Source organism: Phallusia mammillata, chromosome 5, assembly GCF_965637545.1.
Source record: "Phallusia mammillata chromosome 5, kaPhaMamm4.hap1.1, whole genome shotgun sequence".
Taxonomy (NCBI): domain Eukaryota; kingdom Metazoa; phylum Chordata; class Ascidiacea; order Phlebobranchia; family Ascidiidae; genus Phallusia; species Phallusia mammillata.
In genome coordinates this window covers 2,910,267-2,929,227 of record NC_137256.1, presented here as the reverse complement: position 1 = coordinate 2,929,227, position 18,961 = coordinate 2,910,267, and the positions used below count along the sequence as shown (strand labels likewise).

Sequence of the window (18,961 nt, the reverse complement as noted above, 5' to 3'; positions counted from 1 at the left end):
AACGTTTTTGCACGTATTTTCCCATATTAAATTACGTTTCGTGGCTGCTGTACATGCAGACAAAAGTCAAGTTGTATGACGACATGTTTTGTTATGAACTTGACTTACGTCTTTTTGTTGTGTTTGTTGTAACTTGTTGTTGCTGGCCTAAACATTGGACTCGATTCCAATCAGGTGAAAGTTGAAATTTTTTGAAAAATAAGCAAATTTATTTTTCAGCTGGTCATAATCCTGGAGGTCATTCAACCCTGAATTAAAGGTTTCAAATTGAAATCTGAACCCGCCCGTTAATTGAAATTGGACTCTGGCACACTGCAAAAAATAGCATGATGAAATATTTCAATCGCTGCTTAGGAATGCACCAATTCTCCTTACGTGTTGAGCATTTGTTGACAACACAGCTTTGTTTGAACTGGGGCATATGGCAATTGTGCGCAACCATGCACTCTGTGCTGTTGAGTAAGGCATATTAGTGTATTTCTAATGCATTGGGAAACAACTTGATAATATAAACAGTTAGTCGTGCATTTATTTTAGAAATATTTATTTAAATTACCTGAAAACAGAGCACTTAAACATTTAGAACAAACAGTTTACTAGCGAAAGTAATGCAATAAGTTTAGGCGTAATGCCAGCAGCGTTGCCTATTTAAAGTCATTTAACATTGGTATGGATATGTTCGCTAGTAAACTGTTATGGATATGCAAAATAAGTTACCTAAACAGCTTGCTATATAACTAATTTCAACAACATGACCCTTACCCTATATCGTGGGATTCCACTGCAACATGCTATGAAGGCGTTGACAGACGTCATCAGTCACAAGATATTTTACACAGTATTTTGTGCCATTTAGATAGAACCTTGTAAGTACAAGCATTGATCATGTGAGCATAACATCATGCCCTTTACATTACACTACATGAAGTGATTTGTTTGCTTGTAAGAAGGTTAGATAACCAGCTTCGCTCTGCGTTTTCTGCTTCTTAAAAGGTTGGAATTCGCTATTACGCGATTTGGTGGCATTTCTTAAGTGGAGGTAAAATTTTGTAGATGATAACAAACAAATATTCTTTGCTTGAAATCTTTTTGCGAAGTTTCGTTCTACTTTAGTAGTAGTGCAGTCAGAATGAAACTTTGCAAAAAGGTGAAACATCGTTCTGTGACTAAAAGTAATTCGCTTTATCGTGTGTTGAGTTATTTACCAAACCGGAAATATCTACAAAACAAGTGTTGTGAAACGAATCGTTGATTTAGAACTTTATAACATACTATTTTTTTGGTCGGCGTAAAAGGGGTCGGCAACCGTTTAAGCGACGGGTGCCAGTTTACTTGTCATTTCCATGTGGCAATGGCCTCGCGTGACAACATTTTCTCTGAATAATATATCAATAGTAAACAAAAAGCAGTCAAATTTGTGCGTGTACGCTGGGTTTTAAGACTAACAAACAACTGAAAACAAGCTATGCGACTGTTTAAATTAGTACTTTATTATAAACAAGCAAATCGGTTGGCGTGCCATCAAAAATCACTTTGAGTGCCAACCTTAGTACGCGTGCCAAGGGTTGCCGGGTAAAGTATGAAAACTTTGTCCGCCTCGGCCAACTCAGTTTTTTTGTCCTTATAGTTGAGTTGAGTTGAGTTGAGTTTATTTCGCTTGGTTAAAGACAACATAGCAACACAGTTGCACTAAAACAATCACCAAGCCGGAAATAGCTGCGCAATGTTAAGACGTTATGAAGCGCAAAAAAGTGTCGGGCACCATTGGTGGATAGTAGTTGAACGCGCTGCAGCTACACCGTATTATAAGGCGTTATGTGTCAGGTGCTCACAAGAAAGTGAGTGTGGCGCAGAGTGAGTATAACACGACTGGGGGGAAAACAATGGTGGGACCAGTCGCGGGGGCCCTAGAATCTAACCACCCGTGTTAGGGAAAGAGGATGGGGTTCGACAGGAAAAGAAACCACCGAAAGAAACCCTGCCGGATAGTTTCAAGCGCCGGAAGGAAGAACACACAACAAATCCCTAGTCGCCATTAATAGTTAACTTTGGACTCACTTGCAGTTAAAATTATTGACGAGTATTTTGGCAGTTGATTTAGTCGTTTAAATTAAATAAGGATATTAGTTTAGACACGTCCAAAGATTAAAGTAAAAAATAATAATAGTAATAATAAAGCATAAACAATTAACACAAAATAAAATAATAATAGTAATAATAAAGCATAAACAATTTTCTATGATGACAGAAGGATGGTTAATCTATGATAGTCCTGCAACAACAACCAAACAGCAGCAGTTAACTGGTTCCAGGACAAAAGCAATGCAATAATTAGCAACACATGTACAAGACTACACCACTCCAAGTAGAAAATGTTTTTGTGAAAACAACTTGTGTTCAGTAAAAAAATAACATTCAGAAGTTTGTGCAAGTATAAATATAAACACTGCAAGCGTGTGGGTGAGAGTAGTTTAACTTAGTCAGAACTGTACAAAAGGTGGCAATCGTAAAAAAACTTATGTTGCAGCGTAGGGCCATACCCGAGCCAGCAAGTGGTGCAAAAGTAAAACAATATAACGTGCAATTAATGCGGCAACAGGTAAATATAAACGCTGTACTACTTGTTGTGTGTTGAAGATAATACTATTTGTGTATGTGCACATGCAAAACAAAATACAAGTAAAATTTTTTTTAGCTAATCGGTGCTCAAAACTCGTGCAAACAAAACGAAGTGACGTTTGTGATGAACTGTCTTGTAGAGTTTGCATTCCTAAGTTGGTCGGGAATGTCATTCCAAGCTTTTGGACCAATATATTGCATTGATTGCTGATTGACACTAGTGCCATAATAAGGTTTAAGGTAGTTTGAGTTGGCACGTGTGGTAATGTTTTTATGACTTACTTTAAAGAAATCAGCAAATATGGCTGGAAGCATGTTGTTATTATGCTTATACATAAACGTTAATATTTCAAGCATATATAGCTGCTTTATTGTTAACAAGCCATTATTTCGCATCACATGTTCGATGTTTTTAGAGCCCCTTACACCAAAAATGATTTTAATAAATTTACTACAGATACCCTGTAATTTTGAAACAAGAACTGATTGACCATGATGCCAGTTTATTATGCAGTATCGAATGTGTGACATGATGAGGGAATGGTAGAAGCTTAATAGTGTGTCTTTTTGTAAGTAATTTTTTACCTTTGTTACTATTGCAAGGTTACGCTTGCATGTCTGGTAAAGCTTATTAACATGCTCCTCCAAGATAATCTTTCATTTAGAATTATACCCAAAAATGACAGCGATTTAACCTGTTCCAGTCTCTGACCTTTGATGGCTACATTTATTGTATGATGTCCGCTTGAATGGAACACCATTGTTTTTGTCTTGCTTATATTTAGGGTAAGTTTGTTGGCAACTAACCAGTTATATATAGTTTCCATTTCCAAATTAGCTTTTTTTCCAGTTCGTCTTTAGTTTTAGCACTTACTATAATAGTCGTGTCATCAGCAAACATTAAAGGAGTGCCATAATGTAGGCAAGTTGGGAAGTCATTAACATATATAATAAAAAGCAGAGGACCAAGAATGGAACCTTGGGGAACTCCTAAAGAAATATCTTGTTTATTAGTTGATATAAAATCATTATAGAAAACATGCTGTGATCGGCCTCCAAGATAGCTCTCAAACCAGTCAAGCGCCACCTCTCTAATACCACATACATATAGTTTTTTTAACATAATTTTATGATCAATTGTATCAAATGCCTTTGACAAATATAGGAATATGCCTAATGTGTGATTTTTATTGTTTAAATTCTCAGTTACTTCCGCTATTAATTTAGTTGTTACATGGCTTGTCGAGTGTTGCTTTCTAAATCCAAACTGGGAGTTGGAAAAAAAGTTCGTTGTTATTAAGAATGAGTATACTCTATTGTAAACCAATCTTTCTACTACCTTTGACAGGTTTGAGAGCAGGCTTATTGGCTTAGTTTATAAAAGCATAAATCTCACAAACAGTTTGTTGGTGCACTAAGACCTGTTTCGTGACATGAAAAGTCTTAAGCTGGTAAAAAGAACAATTTATCCCAACAAAAATAATCAAGAGTGCAAAATGATTGTGTACAAATAAATTCAAGCACGAAAACTTAAAATCACAAAATATTTGTAGTCTGAGTTAGCAACTAAAACTGTCAACGCAAATTACTTCAACTATACTACAGGGGTGGCAATTGCGGAATTTATTTCTGAATATAATTGGCCACCAGAGACCGGACATTAACGTTCCTTAGCAACAACTGCATAGGGAGGTGGTATAAAACCATTAATACCACCCCGGCATCGATATCGGGCAACTCCCCGGTCTCAGGGTCAGGAAGAAACTCAAATTTTTGAACAAGACTGACGAGAAATATGAAAACTTCTATTCTGGCCAGCTGCTCTCCCAGACAATAATGAGGTCCAACCGAGAACGGAATCACGTGATAAGATTTGACGAATCGGCGTTCAGCGTCAAGATGACGTTCGGGAAAACCGTTCTGGTTGGTTGAAAATCTTCGGGTCGTTGTGCACAGCCCAAATATTGGGCACAATCTTGTTTTATGAAAGTATATCAATATTTATATCATTTAAAATTTGAGTTTCAACCTTCCAACTTGGAGGCAATCTTCTAATTTGGGCAAACATACTGGAATCCTATGTATTTTGGGTATAAATACTTACGCTTGTTCCTTTGGGACTAAAAAAATCCCCTCAACGTGGTGTCTTCTGTCGTTTTATGTTGAAGAGAAAGTGGTGCTAATGTTCGGTATCTGTAAACCTCCTCGATAAATGCTTGTGTGTAGGGAAGCCCACATCGGTGTGACATTGACACGACCCCATCATGACCTTGAGAAAGGATTTTAATTTTTTTTGCTGTTTTTTCTACAAATAGATAAATTATGCTTCGTCAAAGCGTTCAAGATGTTCTACTTAAAAGCGACAGTTCCAATTAAACCCCTACCAAGGACTTTGTAAATTTCCTGATACATCTTTCTATGTTCCTCAGGATAGTGAAGCAAACACAAGATTCCCCATCTCAGAGTGGACGTTGTCGTTTCGGTTCCAGCAATAAAAAGGTCGCGAATAAAGTGAAGAAGATTATCATCCTGCAAAACGTAGTTTTGATTTTAAATTGATCGCAAATTGCTGTTTTAGCCCATACATGTCCATAGAGCCATCGTTTTAAAATTTGCACAATAATATGTGCGAGTCACACAGATGGCAAACTATGCAAGCACAAGATTTAAAACAAAACGTTTGTACATTAACTTATTGAGAAGTATATCTTTTCCTTATTAATTTCAGCAATGTCGGCATCGATTACATCACGTAAGTGGTCAGGGTCAAAACTCTTCTTGTGGTTTGAAATGATGTTCGCAACGAAATCTGGAAAATGATCAACAGTTTTGTGTTGTTGTTTTTCCAAGTTTTTTATCCGAAAAATTGAATTTTTCCGCCTAAATCTTACCGAACACATTTGAATTGAACTTTAGAAACTTTTGTATGTTTTAGGCGAGAAAAGGTGTTCTTGTGAGAAATGGCAGACACATTACTATTCGAACTGTTTTCGTTACGTCGGGATGGGAGAGTCTGTTGCAAAACAAAACAATCAGTTGCGGTCTTATTGTTCGACCTATAAGGTCTCATCAGTACAGCTTGTGACAAGAGATCTGCTGTATGGCCTTTGCTTAAATCAGAAAACATGAAATTAAACGTGCTGAAATAACCAATCCATTTTGTTACTGTTTCACTTTACCAGGGACATATCAACTACATCACAAAAATAAGATTACTCGATAAGCATTTACTGAAAAACACAGTTTTAAGTCAGTAACAACCCAACCTATTCTCCACATTGATATTAAAATCACATGGTGACAACATTGAGACACTTGCTTGTTGCTTGGCCCATGTGACAAATAAATTGCTTACATGTCTGATATATTGTTCATCATGTCCTGAAACTTTTCATCGTCGTAGTCGAATCTTTGTCCGAATATCACACTATATATGTTGTTTGAAACCGCGTTCGACAAGGCCAGCTAAAAATGCCAAAATACAATGCAACAACTTAAATGTATTGTTACACGTTACACCCGTAATGTTTTTGGACTTTGTTGTTTTGCAAACACCTGCATTCAAAAATGACTGGTAGGCTATTGCAGAAAAAATTACGAATGGTTATTCGCGCATATTGGTAAGTTACCACCTTCACTTTTTTAGTGTTATGACGTTGGGCTAATGATAAGTAAACAATGAACCATGTTTGTAGTTTGTATGCAAACACTTCAAATTATGCAAACAACTTTTATTTACTCGAATGTCGAAAGCTTTTCCTTCCATGCGTTGAATGACTTCGTTTAAATGTCCAACCTCGTCTTGCACTCTTTCCTGCATGCTTTTCTTGCCAACGCCGTATCTAAAGACAATTGTATCGCAACATAAGAAGTGAAGATTACTTTATTACATTGTTAAATAGTAATCTCTGAGAAAATTGCTGACTCAGCAATAACTAAAAATACCAATTGGCAATGTATGTTATGTAAATAATAATTGAACAAAAAAGGAGCAACGTTTAATTCTGCTTTGAATATTAAGTACAATGTGTTTTATCGAGACGAATACAGAGTTATCAGCAGACTTGAAACACGACCTCAATCTGAAAGTAAACGCTGGAATTCACCCCTCCTCCCTGCAAAAATGTCCCGCTTTTTAGATCTTGTCTTGGTTACGACCTTCTATTATTGACACATAAAATGGGTAGTCATTCCTACCCTCGCAAAGTGGTAATTCCAAATCGTCGCATTGATTCCCAAGTTGCGTCGTTGCTACGTGCAGCGATTCCGTGAAAATGTTTATTGACCGTACGACCGGAGAAGGATTCTTTGTTTTTTACTAATGCCTAAAATGCATTAAACTCTTAAGAAAGCGATCCTCGTTTACCGTAAGAACATAAAGTTATAGGTATTATTGTGCAAACTCAGTTCATTTTGTACATCAATTGTCGAGTTGCAAAATTTTGTGATTAGAGTTTCCCAAATTACCCACTACCCTAAAAGCTTGTCTACCTCTTGTATTGTATCAAAGTCGTTCAACACAACCACATCTCTTCTTCCAAGCCTCACACCCATTATGGTTCCATACTTCTTGCTCCAATCACGCAAAGTTCTTGGAAAAATTTACCCATAAATGGAACCACTCCTGGCACGGGTATACCTCTGGGGCCACGGGGGAAACCCGGGGGTTTTCGGTACCAGTAGTAGATCAACATGAAAACGGCGAATCCCAGTAAAACCTCGGTTTGGTTCCATTTTAGGAAGTTTGCAGTTTCAAAAAAGTAGTCACTGGCAAAATTCATTGCAAGTAGTCAAATGTAATACAATCTTTTTGAGAAAGTTTCTGTGAAACAACCATGACTGTTAAACAAGTTTAGACTAGTAAACTCTTTTAAATTGCTCAAAGATAAAAATTTGTCGGATCAAACCAATTGAAAACACTTAAAATTAGGAATGACCGTTAAACAAACCGGCATGTACATGAACCCTAAATATTAGAAATCAGGTTATTTCCTTATTATGCTGCTTACCGATACGGTAAAACATGCTGCTGTGCCCTATGAGTTTTATATCAGCTCTTCTCGTGTGAGGCATGATCTAGAACCGTCGGTATTTGGGTCCACGTTCACCATGCGTTCAAGTCCAACATAAGCAAACAAGACGACGCGTTCAATGTCCTTTTAACCTGGCAATTGATGCCTTGTATAAAAATTGATGTTGCCAAACTAAAAAGCTTGAGGCAGCTAACATTTAATTGAAAAGCCAGTAGAGCACGTACTTCCAACCTAATAGTCTCAACGTTCTCCTCAGGCCACATAACTTAAGACATAATACACTTACAAACTTAAAGCACATGTTTGGCGCAAAACAACCTACATTAAACATCATTTAAGTGTTGCCCTCTATTCTGCTTTGCGAAAGGGGAAAAATTTAGTCGCCCGTTATTGCTGGTACAACAGATTCCCACGCGTGAGGTGCGTGATTTAGACGCTGTAATATCTAAGCGAAAGTTCAAGCTGAGAAAACAACGCGATGGCGACGAAGTGAAACAAGGTCGATGCACCGATTACTCAGCAGTTTGTGGACTATGAGGTAAGGCAGAGCTGTACGTCAGACCGGGCTTGTCTGTTGGGGATAGCTTAGTTTAAATCGAAACAGACTTGGTTCGGACCTGACTTTACATTCAGTCTTAATTGTGTCAAATTTCACATTTAAAAATCGTACTTTTGTTCAGGGTTGGATTTTGATGTCCTACCGGTTTGCAACTCTACAACTTTGACTTAAGTTACATATGCTGTATAAGGGTTGTATCAAACCCAGGCACGTAGCATGTTATTGAAAATGTTATTAACAGTCAATCACACATTTAAAGTATAAAGTGAGTGACCCCGGAGCTCAGTTAATACAAAAGTGACTTGCATACGATCATAGAGCGAAGGTCAAAAATACTTTCGCATTTTTTGTACCTGACTCTTTATGCCCAAGATATTTCATCTTTGGTTCCAGTCAGATGAAGGGTGACATCAAACAAAAATGCTTTTTACGCGGCTTGCGTATATTGTCTAATCCTCAAAAAGCCGTAAACCTGCGGCCATTCAACGTACAAAAGAAGGATTTCGGAATTAAAAACGTAACCACCCATTAAACAATTGAATTGGACTTTGCAACAAGGAATTGAATAGAATGATGAAATGTTACAATCTCAGCAGATTGTTAAACAACAGTAAAAAGGCAATTTCTCCTTTCGTGTTGAGCACCCCGTAATAATAGCATCTGTGGATGTGGGTTATAGGGCATTTGAACGCAGCCACGAATAATCTGTGTTGTGGAGTACTGTTGCGAATCACTTCCAATGCATTGATTTGATTAGCAGAACGAAACGGATCTGCGAAATTGTATAAATATACACTAGTTAGATTGTATGACTCACAAAGGTTATCAACAACAACGATTTCAAGTTGTTAACATGTGATAAAAAGAGGGCCCATTCAATGGATTGGGGTAGTGCATAATTGTGAAATGATTAAACGGATTTTCAAAATTCTGAAAAGGGGGCAGTTGTATCTGAAGGTCGGTAGACTTGGGTTTAATGTCATCAGTATTACATTTTTACCGCACTGTAGTATTCCTACCATGGTTTTAAAAAAGTTACCTGAATGGTTTACCAGGTTTTCGAACTGTAGGCTACAAAAGTAACCTTTACCCTATATCGTAGATTTTCACTTCTACAAGCTGTAGAGGCGTTGATTGACGTCATAAGTCACAAGAGATGCTACACAATATTGTTTAGACTCATGTAACTACAAGCATTGATCATATGAGCAAAATATCATGTATTCTATATTACACTATCTGAACTATGTTGTTTTGTTGTGACGCGGGTTAAAGAACTAGCTTTCTGCTGTTTATTGTAACACAACTTTTTGCATCTTCGCTTATAGGTTGGAATTTGATATCACGCTTATTTGCGATATTTTTGAAATGGAGGTAAGATTTCATAGTTGAAACTAAACACACACACTTTGCTTGCGCCCTTTTTGGCAAAGTGATGTCACCATCCTGTAAATATATATTACCTAAACGAAATCTTGCGTACATGTTGTTTTGCAGTTCATTATTTTTTTCTTTTTGTTGATGGAACTCGACAGCGCATCACGTGACTTGCGCTTCAGCGAAAGCAAACAATATCTGAAGAAACAAAACTCGATGACGTCAGCAACATCAACAGCACTGCGCCCCCAGCCGAATTAAAATAAAGTACATGGAGTTAAACAAATTAATGTTGCACCGTACTCTAGCATCTATACATCCGTTTGAACTTGACAAGTGGTGTTAAAGCAATCACACTGAAACCTGTTTTTGGAGAAATGTCACTGAATTTGTAGCTGAAAGGACTAGAAATGGTAACACTCTAATGCTTAAGTGGTTCTTCACCTTTTAACGCATCCGATAACTAACAGCAAAAGCAATAACCAGAACATTATTATGTATTTATATCCAATTCTACCAATTGTGTAAAACCATCAATTGAAACTGGTTGTAAACAAAAATTAACAGCAAAATAGGAAAAACTACTATTCTGCTAAATCGACTTGCTTTATGTTCTTTACACGAATAGCAACAGTGGGATTCGAACCCACAATAGAAGTAAAATAAATCAGATCATTTACTGAACCTAACAACGCAGGTTCTTCGGCTGAGTGAAGTTTAAAGATCATACAAGGTTGAATAAGTCACATAACAATCACTGGTCTTATACATGCTAAAAGAAACTAATTTCACCCAAATGTGGTTTTCAAACCAATCTCATCATTAGCCGTGCGATAATATACATTCTATTATGCCACTATGCCAAAGCTCTTGGCGTTTTGATTTGATAAGTGAAACAAAGTTGTAACTGAAATTCCAAACAATCTATGATACGTTGAGCGTTTATTTTTAAAACCGTGCGTATAGCTTATGTTCCTTATCAGCAAATACAAGTTGAACAACTGATTTGCTGAAAGTATTGAATGCAAACAAGATGCTTGTTCTTACAAGCTATGGCAAACATGAAGAAAGATTTACATGTGATGTTATGAAATGTGCAAATAAAATCATTTTCCAAGGACAAAAATGATAAGTAAATCAAACTTGCGGTAACAACCTTGTATATATATATATGTACGATTCAGCTTAAACGGTCACAAAAACATTACAATGAGTAAAATGCAGTCAACATGCTGAAAGTTGTCCACTATGCACAGGCAATTTTAGTTATTAAAAGCTATCCACAAGTATTTTTCGACTCGTCGCTTCCGTCAAAACAATCACGATTTCCATCACATATCAAAGATCGGTCAATACAACTTCCCTTTATTCCAATGCATTGTTTTGTCCCAACACATGCACATTCAAATTGATCAGTTGAACAAGTGCAATTCACTTCATCACTCCAATCTCCACAGTCATTAATTCCATTACATTGCCAAACTTTGGTGATACAACCATGATACCAAGTTGTGCAGTTGTGTGTTTGGTGACAATCGCATTCAAATTGATTAGTTGGGCAAGGGCAATTCTTTTCATCACTCCAATCTCCACAGTCATTTCTTCCATTACATTTACTGTCTTTGCTAATACAACCATCCGCACCATAGCGAGGTGTACAGTTGTTTGTTTTGTAGCAATCGCACTCAAAATAATTAGCTGAACAAGTGCAGTTAACTTCATCACTCCAATCTCCACAGTCATTTACTCCATTGCATTTCCCGTATATGCTAATGCAGCCCAAGCCACTTGTACAGTTCTTTGTTTTGTAGCAATCGCATTCAAACGTATAAGCTGGACAAGTGCAATTAGCTTCATCACTCCAATCTCCACAGTGATTTCTTCCATCACATTGTAGGTTTCGGCTAATGTAGCCGTAGGTGTTGGTGCAGTTTTTTGTTTTGTAGCAATCGCACACAAACTTATCAGCTGGAAAAGTGCAATTAACTTCATCACTCCAATCGCCACAGTTGTTATGTCCATTGCAAACTATGTCCCTACTAAAGCAACCTTCATCACCTGTACAGTTCTTCGTTTTGCGACAAGCACATTCAAACGGTCTACGAACTGGGCAAGTGCAATTAAATTCATCGCTCCAATCTCCACAGTCATTCCTTCCATCCCATTGCAGCCATTTCTGAATGCAGCCCCAGTGACGCGTACAGTTCTTTGTTTTATAACAAGCACATTCAAACTGTCTATCAGCTGGACAAGTGCAATTAGCTTCATCACCCCAATCTCCACAGCCGTTTTTGCCATCGCATAGCCCGTATTTGTTAAGGCAAGTACCCCAGTCACGTGAGCAGCTTTTTGTTTTGTAACATGCGCATTCGAACGGTCTACTAGCTGGACAAGTACAATTAATCTCATCGCTCCAATCTCCACAGTCATTTCGTCCATCGCATTGATAGAATTTGTACATGCAACTCTGATACCGAGATGTGCAGGTCTTTGTTTTATAACAGCCGCATGCAAACTTATTAGCTGGACAAGTGCACTTCAATTTATCACTCCAGTCTGGACAATCAGGTTCAATGTTGCACCGGAGTCTAGCATCTATACATCCGTTAGGACTTTTACAAGTGGTGTTGAAGCAATCACACTGAAACCTGCTTTTGGGGCAAATGCCACTGAATTTGTAGCTAAAAGGACTAGAAGTTGTAACATCACGATGCTCAAGCGATTCTTCACCTTTCACGCACCCGACAATCAACAGCAAAGCCAATAACAAGAACTTCATTATTTACCAACGATTTATATTGGCCACTAATTGAAACTGGTGTAAACAATTATTGATATTAAAGGCATGACTTTGCTCAATACGAAAAACTTCTATTTGACTGAAATAACTTGCCTTATGTTCTTTACACGAATTAAACATGTTAGCAAAAGTGGGATTCGAACACCACGTAATTTGAATACCATACAAGGTTGAACACCCTAAGTCACATAACAATCACGGCCGCAGACCTAGGATATTGTTGCATTGTGTTTAATTAGCTTAATAGTTACTGCTTTAATGATCCGATCGTTCACCACGTAAACAAAACGTTCTTAATGTACTTCTAAATAACAATTATTGAATTTTTATTTTCACTGTGGAGCAACGAGAACAACAAAATGTTAAAATTAACTTCAATTAGACAGTTTTTTTTACTGGGGTAAGATGGATCTCCAGTAATATTTTACTACTTTGCACTTAACTCAACCAGTAGTCATTTCCCAGTTTATAACATCAGATATTGGAACCTTTCTTCAAACAAAAATCAGAAAAAGCACTGGCTTTGTAGATCTATATGAAGTTTTGGTTTTCGCATCAATTCGAGATTGGGATTCAAGTTCAAGAAACTGGCTCAATCCTGGCCTTGCTTGGGTCCATGTCAGTTTACAGCTCCGCTATCAACCCCGCAGTGCCAAAAAAAGATACAGAGAGAGAAATGGCGCTCCAACGCAGCCGGAAATTATTGATCTTTTCGAGGAAATTAAAGTGATTTTGAATAAAGCTTTGACTTTAAATGGTACTCATTATTTGGGTTTCGTTTTGTGTTTTTTATTTTCACCCAATGTTAAATACAGAATAATGGTCCTCTGGTTGGGTTTTAAGTGGATTTTAGTCAATTTGTGATTTAAATTTCATATCAGTTATCTTAGTATTTAAATTCTCATTCCTTGCCTATGGTAGCCTTGTCCCAAATCTAAACTAACTTATTCTAAGCTTAATTCCGTTTAATATAATAACCAATCTGCATGCGATAAAAACAACAAATATTGGTGATTTCAAATAAATCAAACACAGGCAACATATAACACAGACCGAATTTTTTAGTGTGGTAGGTAAGTGTGGTAAACGTAATGTTTCAAACTAACGTCGTGACGTCATTTGAAAACAACGAAAGCCTTATAAAAAAACATACAACGCGACGTAACTTGCTATTCTTAAAACATACTTTCCTTGAACGTTTGTTTTACACGTGTTCAATTGTAAGTTACAAACTAGCAAACAGTCAATTGGCTGTTCACTTTTCAATGCGACAGCGCAGATCAGGCACAATAATCCACAAAAAGCATCAGAACAACAACAGTTAATTAGCCCTGGGGGCAAGATTATATTCACGTTACGCGGCCAGCGTTTGGACATTAACCAATGCTGTGGGTTTTATACATACGCTGTACAACTGATATATGTGTAATCAATACAGTATACCTTTTCGTACCCGTTTGGTCCAAAAAATGTCCAGATTAACGTTTACCGATTGGTTCACGCCATACAACATTACAAATCATTTTTGTCTCTTATTCAAAGTTATAAACTTTTTCTTTAAAGGGGAGGGGGGCTTCTAATTTGCAGGAACTTATTTTTTTAAAGATTTTTGCCCAAATAGGCTTTGTATACGCTACATATTCACACAAATGGGTTACAGTTACATATTCACAAAACACAAGATTTATCAGGAAATTATTTCATACAATAGAATCACTTAAAATATCAGTTAGTTTTAGCAACAATCAGAACTTTTGTCCGATTTGTACTTGTTTTTTTCGAGTTTTATTCGATTATGTTTGACATTGACACAAGTTTTATGTTATTTAAACTGAGTTCATCCCGTGATTTCAATCACTCCATCGCCTTCTTGGTTAATATCGGCGTTGTATTTCACCGCTAAATCCGATGAGCGATTTATGGAAGCTCGCAATGAGGATATCTTTGCCCCCACAAATTTCTTTGCATTAGACAATTGATCTTCAATTGCCTTTGAGTAAAGCAAGGGATTGAGGGCGCTGTTGATTGGAAGCAACAGACAAGCGCTCAACACGTAAGCATCCGGTGGCATTTTGATTCCTCCAACACTCAAGTATCCCATGATACAAATCGGAATCCAGCAACAGAAGTCGGTCAAAATCAACCTCGAGATTCGCTTCTGCATCTTAGAGCTGACATCAGTGCTTCTGGATCCTTTCATGCGGTTGCTCTGTTTGTAGATAAGAACATATGCAATAACCATGTAGATGAACATAAGGAAGTTAATTGTGATGATAAATGTTGAATATTCCCAAGCAAATTCACTGGATTTGGCAAACAAACGTGGCATACAGACACTGGTTTCTCCATAATATCCAAACTCTCCCTGAACAGGACTACGTGGAAAGGCCTTATTGATTGTTTGTTTTACTTCGTTCCAGCTTTCAGGCTTCACATTGGTAATTCTTTCTGCAAGTTGAGACATGTTCTGCCTGGAAACAAAATCACTTCCAAAGAAGTAATTTGGAAACCAAACATCAGTTACAAAATATCCAGAAATAACATTCAGCAAAGGAATGGTTGCCAATAGAATGGATGAAATCCAGCAAAATAGTTCAGCAAGTAAAACTCTTCTCACACCAACACTTTGAACTGTAAATGGTTTATAGGCTGACACAAGACGAAAAGTAGTCATAGCTGTCATAGTAAAGGCAGAAGCTTCTGTAGAAAGAACTGAAAGCGCTCCTAGTGCTGAGCACAAACTACTTGATCTCCATTCCTTATCAAACAAACAATACGAGCCAGAAAATCGAGTTCCTTGCACTATGACAACAAGCAGATAAATGCCCATGAAAAAATCAGAAACACTCAGATTTAGAATAAAAACGCTGGTGTTTATAAAAACGTTTTTGTCCTTTTTGACTTTTTGTAGGCTGCGGATAGTCGCAACAAACACAAACGAATTTCCTCCCAATGCTAGCAGAGCCATTATCCAGAAAATTGCCCGATAAAAAGAATTTGAAATCATTTCGTTGACATCTGCAAATGGATTTTCGACCAAGTTTACACATTCGTCACTTCCGTCCGAGCAATCACGAATTCCATTGTGCACCAATTTTAAGTCAATCGACAAAGGCTCCTTGTTTGTGCAATAAAAACGTTTCTTTTCACAACGACATCTGCTTTCATCAGATTCATTGTCACAATCATAAATTCCATCACAAACGGTTTTTCTATCAATAGAATTTACCCCCTTACTTTTGCAGTAATATCTAGCACTGCGACAACGATCCAATAATTCGTCTGAACCATCGTAACAATCGACTTTTCCATCGCAAACCTCATTTGATTTTAGGACAAACTTCGAATTCGAAAAACATTTAAAAGTGTTCTGACAGTACAGTTCACCAGCAAGTCCAAGGTTGTCAAGATGATTTCCGTCACACAGCGAATTTAACAAGTCCTGTGGTTTGTGTCCTTGTTTCAGGCGGTATTGGAATCTATCTCTTAAATGTACATTGTCAGTTTCAGCACATTTAAATATTTCATCGAGATTTTTTCCATTTTCTGGTAAACATTGGTTTCGTCTTGGGTGCGTAGAAAAGGAACAAGACTTGGTGTTAATTTTATGAGAACAGTGAACGCTTGTATTGCATAAAGTCCCTTCCTGGGAAATGCAAGTGGAACTATTGTAACAATGCATTTCATTTGGGGGACAATCTCCTCTTATTTTACTACACAAACTCTGATTTGGACATAAACATTCATCTGACATGTCAAAGCAATCCACTATTCCGTCACAAACTTGTTTGGGTGAGATGATTAACTTTTTATCCAAGCATTGAAAACATCGGAACTGTCCGTTGACAAAACAAAGATCAGATTTATCAGAACATTGAGCCTGTGAATCGTAGACGTTGGCTTGAGGCAAAACACAAACACCCTTTCTCGATGATCCAGAACATTTAAATCCTAACTCGTCGATTATTTCGTCGCTTTTGTCATTGCAATCACTGACCGAATTACCAACTTCGTCGCAAAAGTGATTGTACAAGATAACTTGTTGATTTTTGCAAATAAACAGATTGTGACAAAATTCAGAAGAATTTGCACATTGGGCGGTTACACAGATCACTTTCTCGGGAGCGCAACTGTTGATGTCATCAGCGCAAGAACGTTGAATAACTGAATTGCACACTGCTAGAACCGTCGAATGCACGAAATGCCTGGCAAGTTGTTCACTCTTACAAGTTATAGCAAGCATGGAGCAAGATTTGCATGTGATATTATGGGATGTACAAAGTTTGTCACTACCTTCAAAACAATCTTCAATGTCGTCACCAATCCAGTCAAAAGGTATGCATCTACCAGTAGATGGGCAATGTTGGTTACCAGGATCACATGGACATCTTGCATAAACTCCAGAGCAGTTACATGTGTAATGTGTCTCGTCACTACCATCAATACAGTCACGCTTTCCATCACACAACATAGAACGGTCAATACAACTTCCCTCTACTCCAACACATCGTTTTGTTCCAACACAGGCACATTGAAATTTATTAGCTGGACAAGTGCAATTTTCTTCGTCGCTCCTGTCTTCACAGTGTTTTACACCATCACATTGCAACACTTTAGGAAACAAACCACTCGTAGTACAATTGTGTTTGTCGAGACAATTGCATTGGAACTTATCAGCTGAATACGTGCAGTTTATTTCATCACTCCAATCTCCACAGTCATTACTTCCATCACACTGTTTATGTTTGCTAATGCAACCATCGTCAATAGAAGGGTTGCAGTTGTTTGTTTTGTAACAAGCACATTCAAAACTGTAATCAAGATTGCAATTAGTGCAATTAACTTCATCGCTCCAATCTCCGCAGTCGTTATGTCCATTACACAAGCGTGATTTTCCAATGCAATTATTTTTGACGCAGTTGTTGGTTTTGTAACAATCGCATTCGAACTTGGTGTCCGGACAAGTGCAATTAGCTTCATCACTCCAATCTCCACAGTCATTCCGTCCATTACACTTGTCAGTTTTGCCAATGCAACTACGTATAACTGTACAGTTTCTATTTTGGTAACAAGGACATTCAATCTTGTAAGCAGAACATGTGCAATTAACTTCATCGCTCCAGTCACCACAGTCATTGTGACCATTGCACTGTTGTTTTTTCTTAACGCAGCCACTCGGGGAGAATGTACAGTTGTTGGTTTTGTGACAGTCGCACTCAAATTTATCAGTTCCGCATGCGCAGTTAATTTCATCACTGCCATCTAAGCAATCAACTCGTTCGTTACATCGCAAACTCTTCTTAATACATCCAAACCCACTTTTACAAGTAGTGTTGAAGCAATCACACTGAAATCTGTGTTCGGGACAAATATCACTTAACTCGTCGCTCCAATCACCACAGTTGTTACGACGATTGCTAACTTTCCGCATTAGTATACATCCTGGTTTATCGCCACACCGACCGAACTTTTGACAAGCACATTCAAACATTGAAGGAGGGCAGGTACAGTTGGGAGAAAGATATGGTTCCTCGCACACCGAGAGATTTTCCTGTGCTGCAAATGTTTAGGCGGTCAATTTTCGAAACATAATTTAACGAGCAAATCAAAAGACAAATTTTAGGCAGTATCTAACTTCTCAAAATTTATTTCTATGAGTTGTAACTTTAAAAGCGGCAAAATATCACATATTTCTATACTGGTTGATTACGAAAGACACAGATTTTCCATCTACTCGATAAACAAGCCTTTGATAATCCAGTCTTGCAAACAAGGTTTTAAATTATAGCGTTGAAGCTTCTTCGCACTTTTCTTAATGTTAAACAAGACTAGAATAAAGTTAGTTTCCTGTGATTTATTGAAGGGTAGGGCTACCAACGTATGCACTCACACCAGACAAAACTTTGTAACTGATAGCTGGTCTAATGGCATAGGCGCGGGTATTTAGACATAAACAAGGGTGTAAACTAAGGTTTCGGGTTGATTTTAATGTTACAGTTTTATTTAAAAACATCACCTCAAACCAAATTTCCCCGAAACCGTCAACATTTTTTTAATAATTTTTCTTATACATAGGAGCCAGCGACCGGCATTTTCAAGTTTTTATTTGATGTGCGTTGTCGAAAAATAATAATTGTGTCATATAATTGTTTTTTTTTGGGGGGGGGGGGGAACATACCAAATTGTAAGCATAAGGTTTCAAACTAAAATGGTCAAAATTTTGCTTTCTTACTTGCATGAGCACGAGGAGCAAGACTGAAATCCTCACCCGGACATTCAGAATCCACGCACCCGACAACCATCAACAGAAACAATAACAACAGCATCGTCGCGTATGATTTTAACACAGTAGTTACCATTACAACTATCCTGTTAAAAACTGAAAGTTGATTGCAAGGCATAACTGCGAGGTCAACTTTGAGGTAACCGAACCAGCCTTAAAACGGGGCCGAAACCGAACGTTTGGCCAAAAGGCCTCATAATTTTGACCGAACCTGAAATACTGGTTATGATTGGTGTTTTTGTACAAAATCGTACTTGGGTAGTGCAAGTAAACTCGTTCATGGCGTCCCA

At 37.6% G+C, this 18,961-nt stretch overlaps 1 protein-coding gene and 1 pseudogene across 1 annotated transcript; both read right to left on the bottom strand.

Moving 5' to 3' along the window:
• Nucleotides 1-4,116: 4,116 nt before the first annotated feature.
• Nucleotides 4,117-7,400, bottom strand: LOC145228067 (cytochrome P450 2J6-like; annotated as a pseudogene).
• A 6,003-nt stretch (nt 7,401-13,403) lies between these two features.
• On the bottom strand, nt 13,404-18,747 carry LOC145228066 (uncharacterized). The gene is made up of 2 exons (XM_080093045.1): nt 18,621-18,747; nt 13,404-17,944 (listed from the first exon to the last, which is right to left on the bottom strand). Exons 1-2 carry the CDS (start codon nt 18,745-18,747, stop codon nt 14,226-14,228), a joined length of 3,846 nt encoding a protein of 1,281 aa, XP_079949171.1. The 3' UTR covers nt 13,404-14,225.
• Nucleotides 18,748-18,961: the final 214 nt, after the last annotated feature.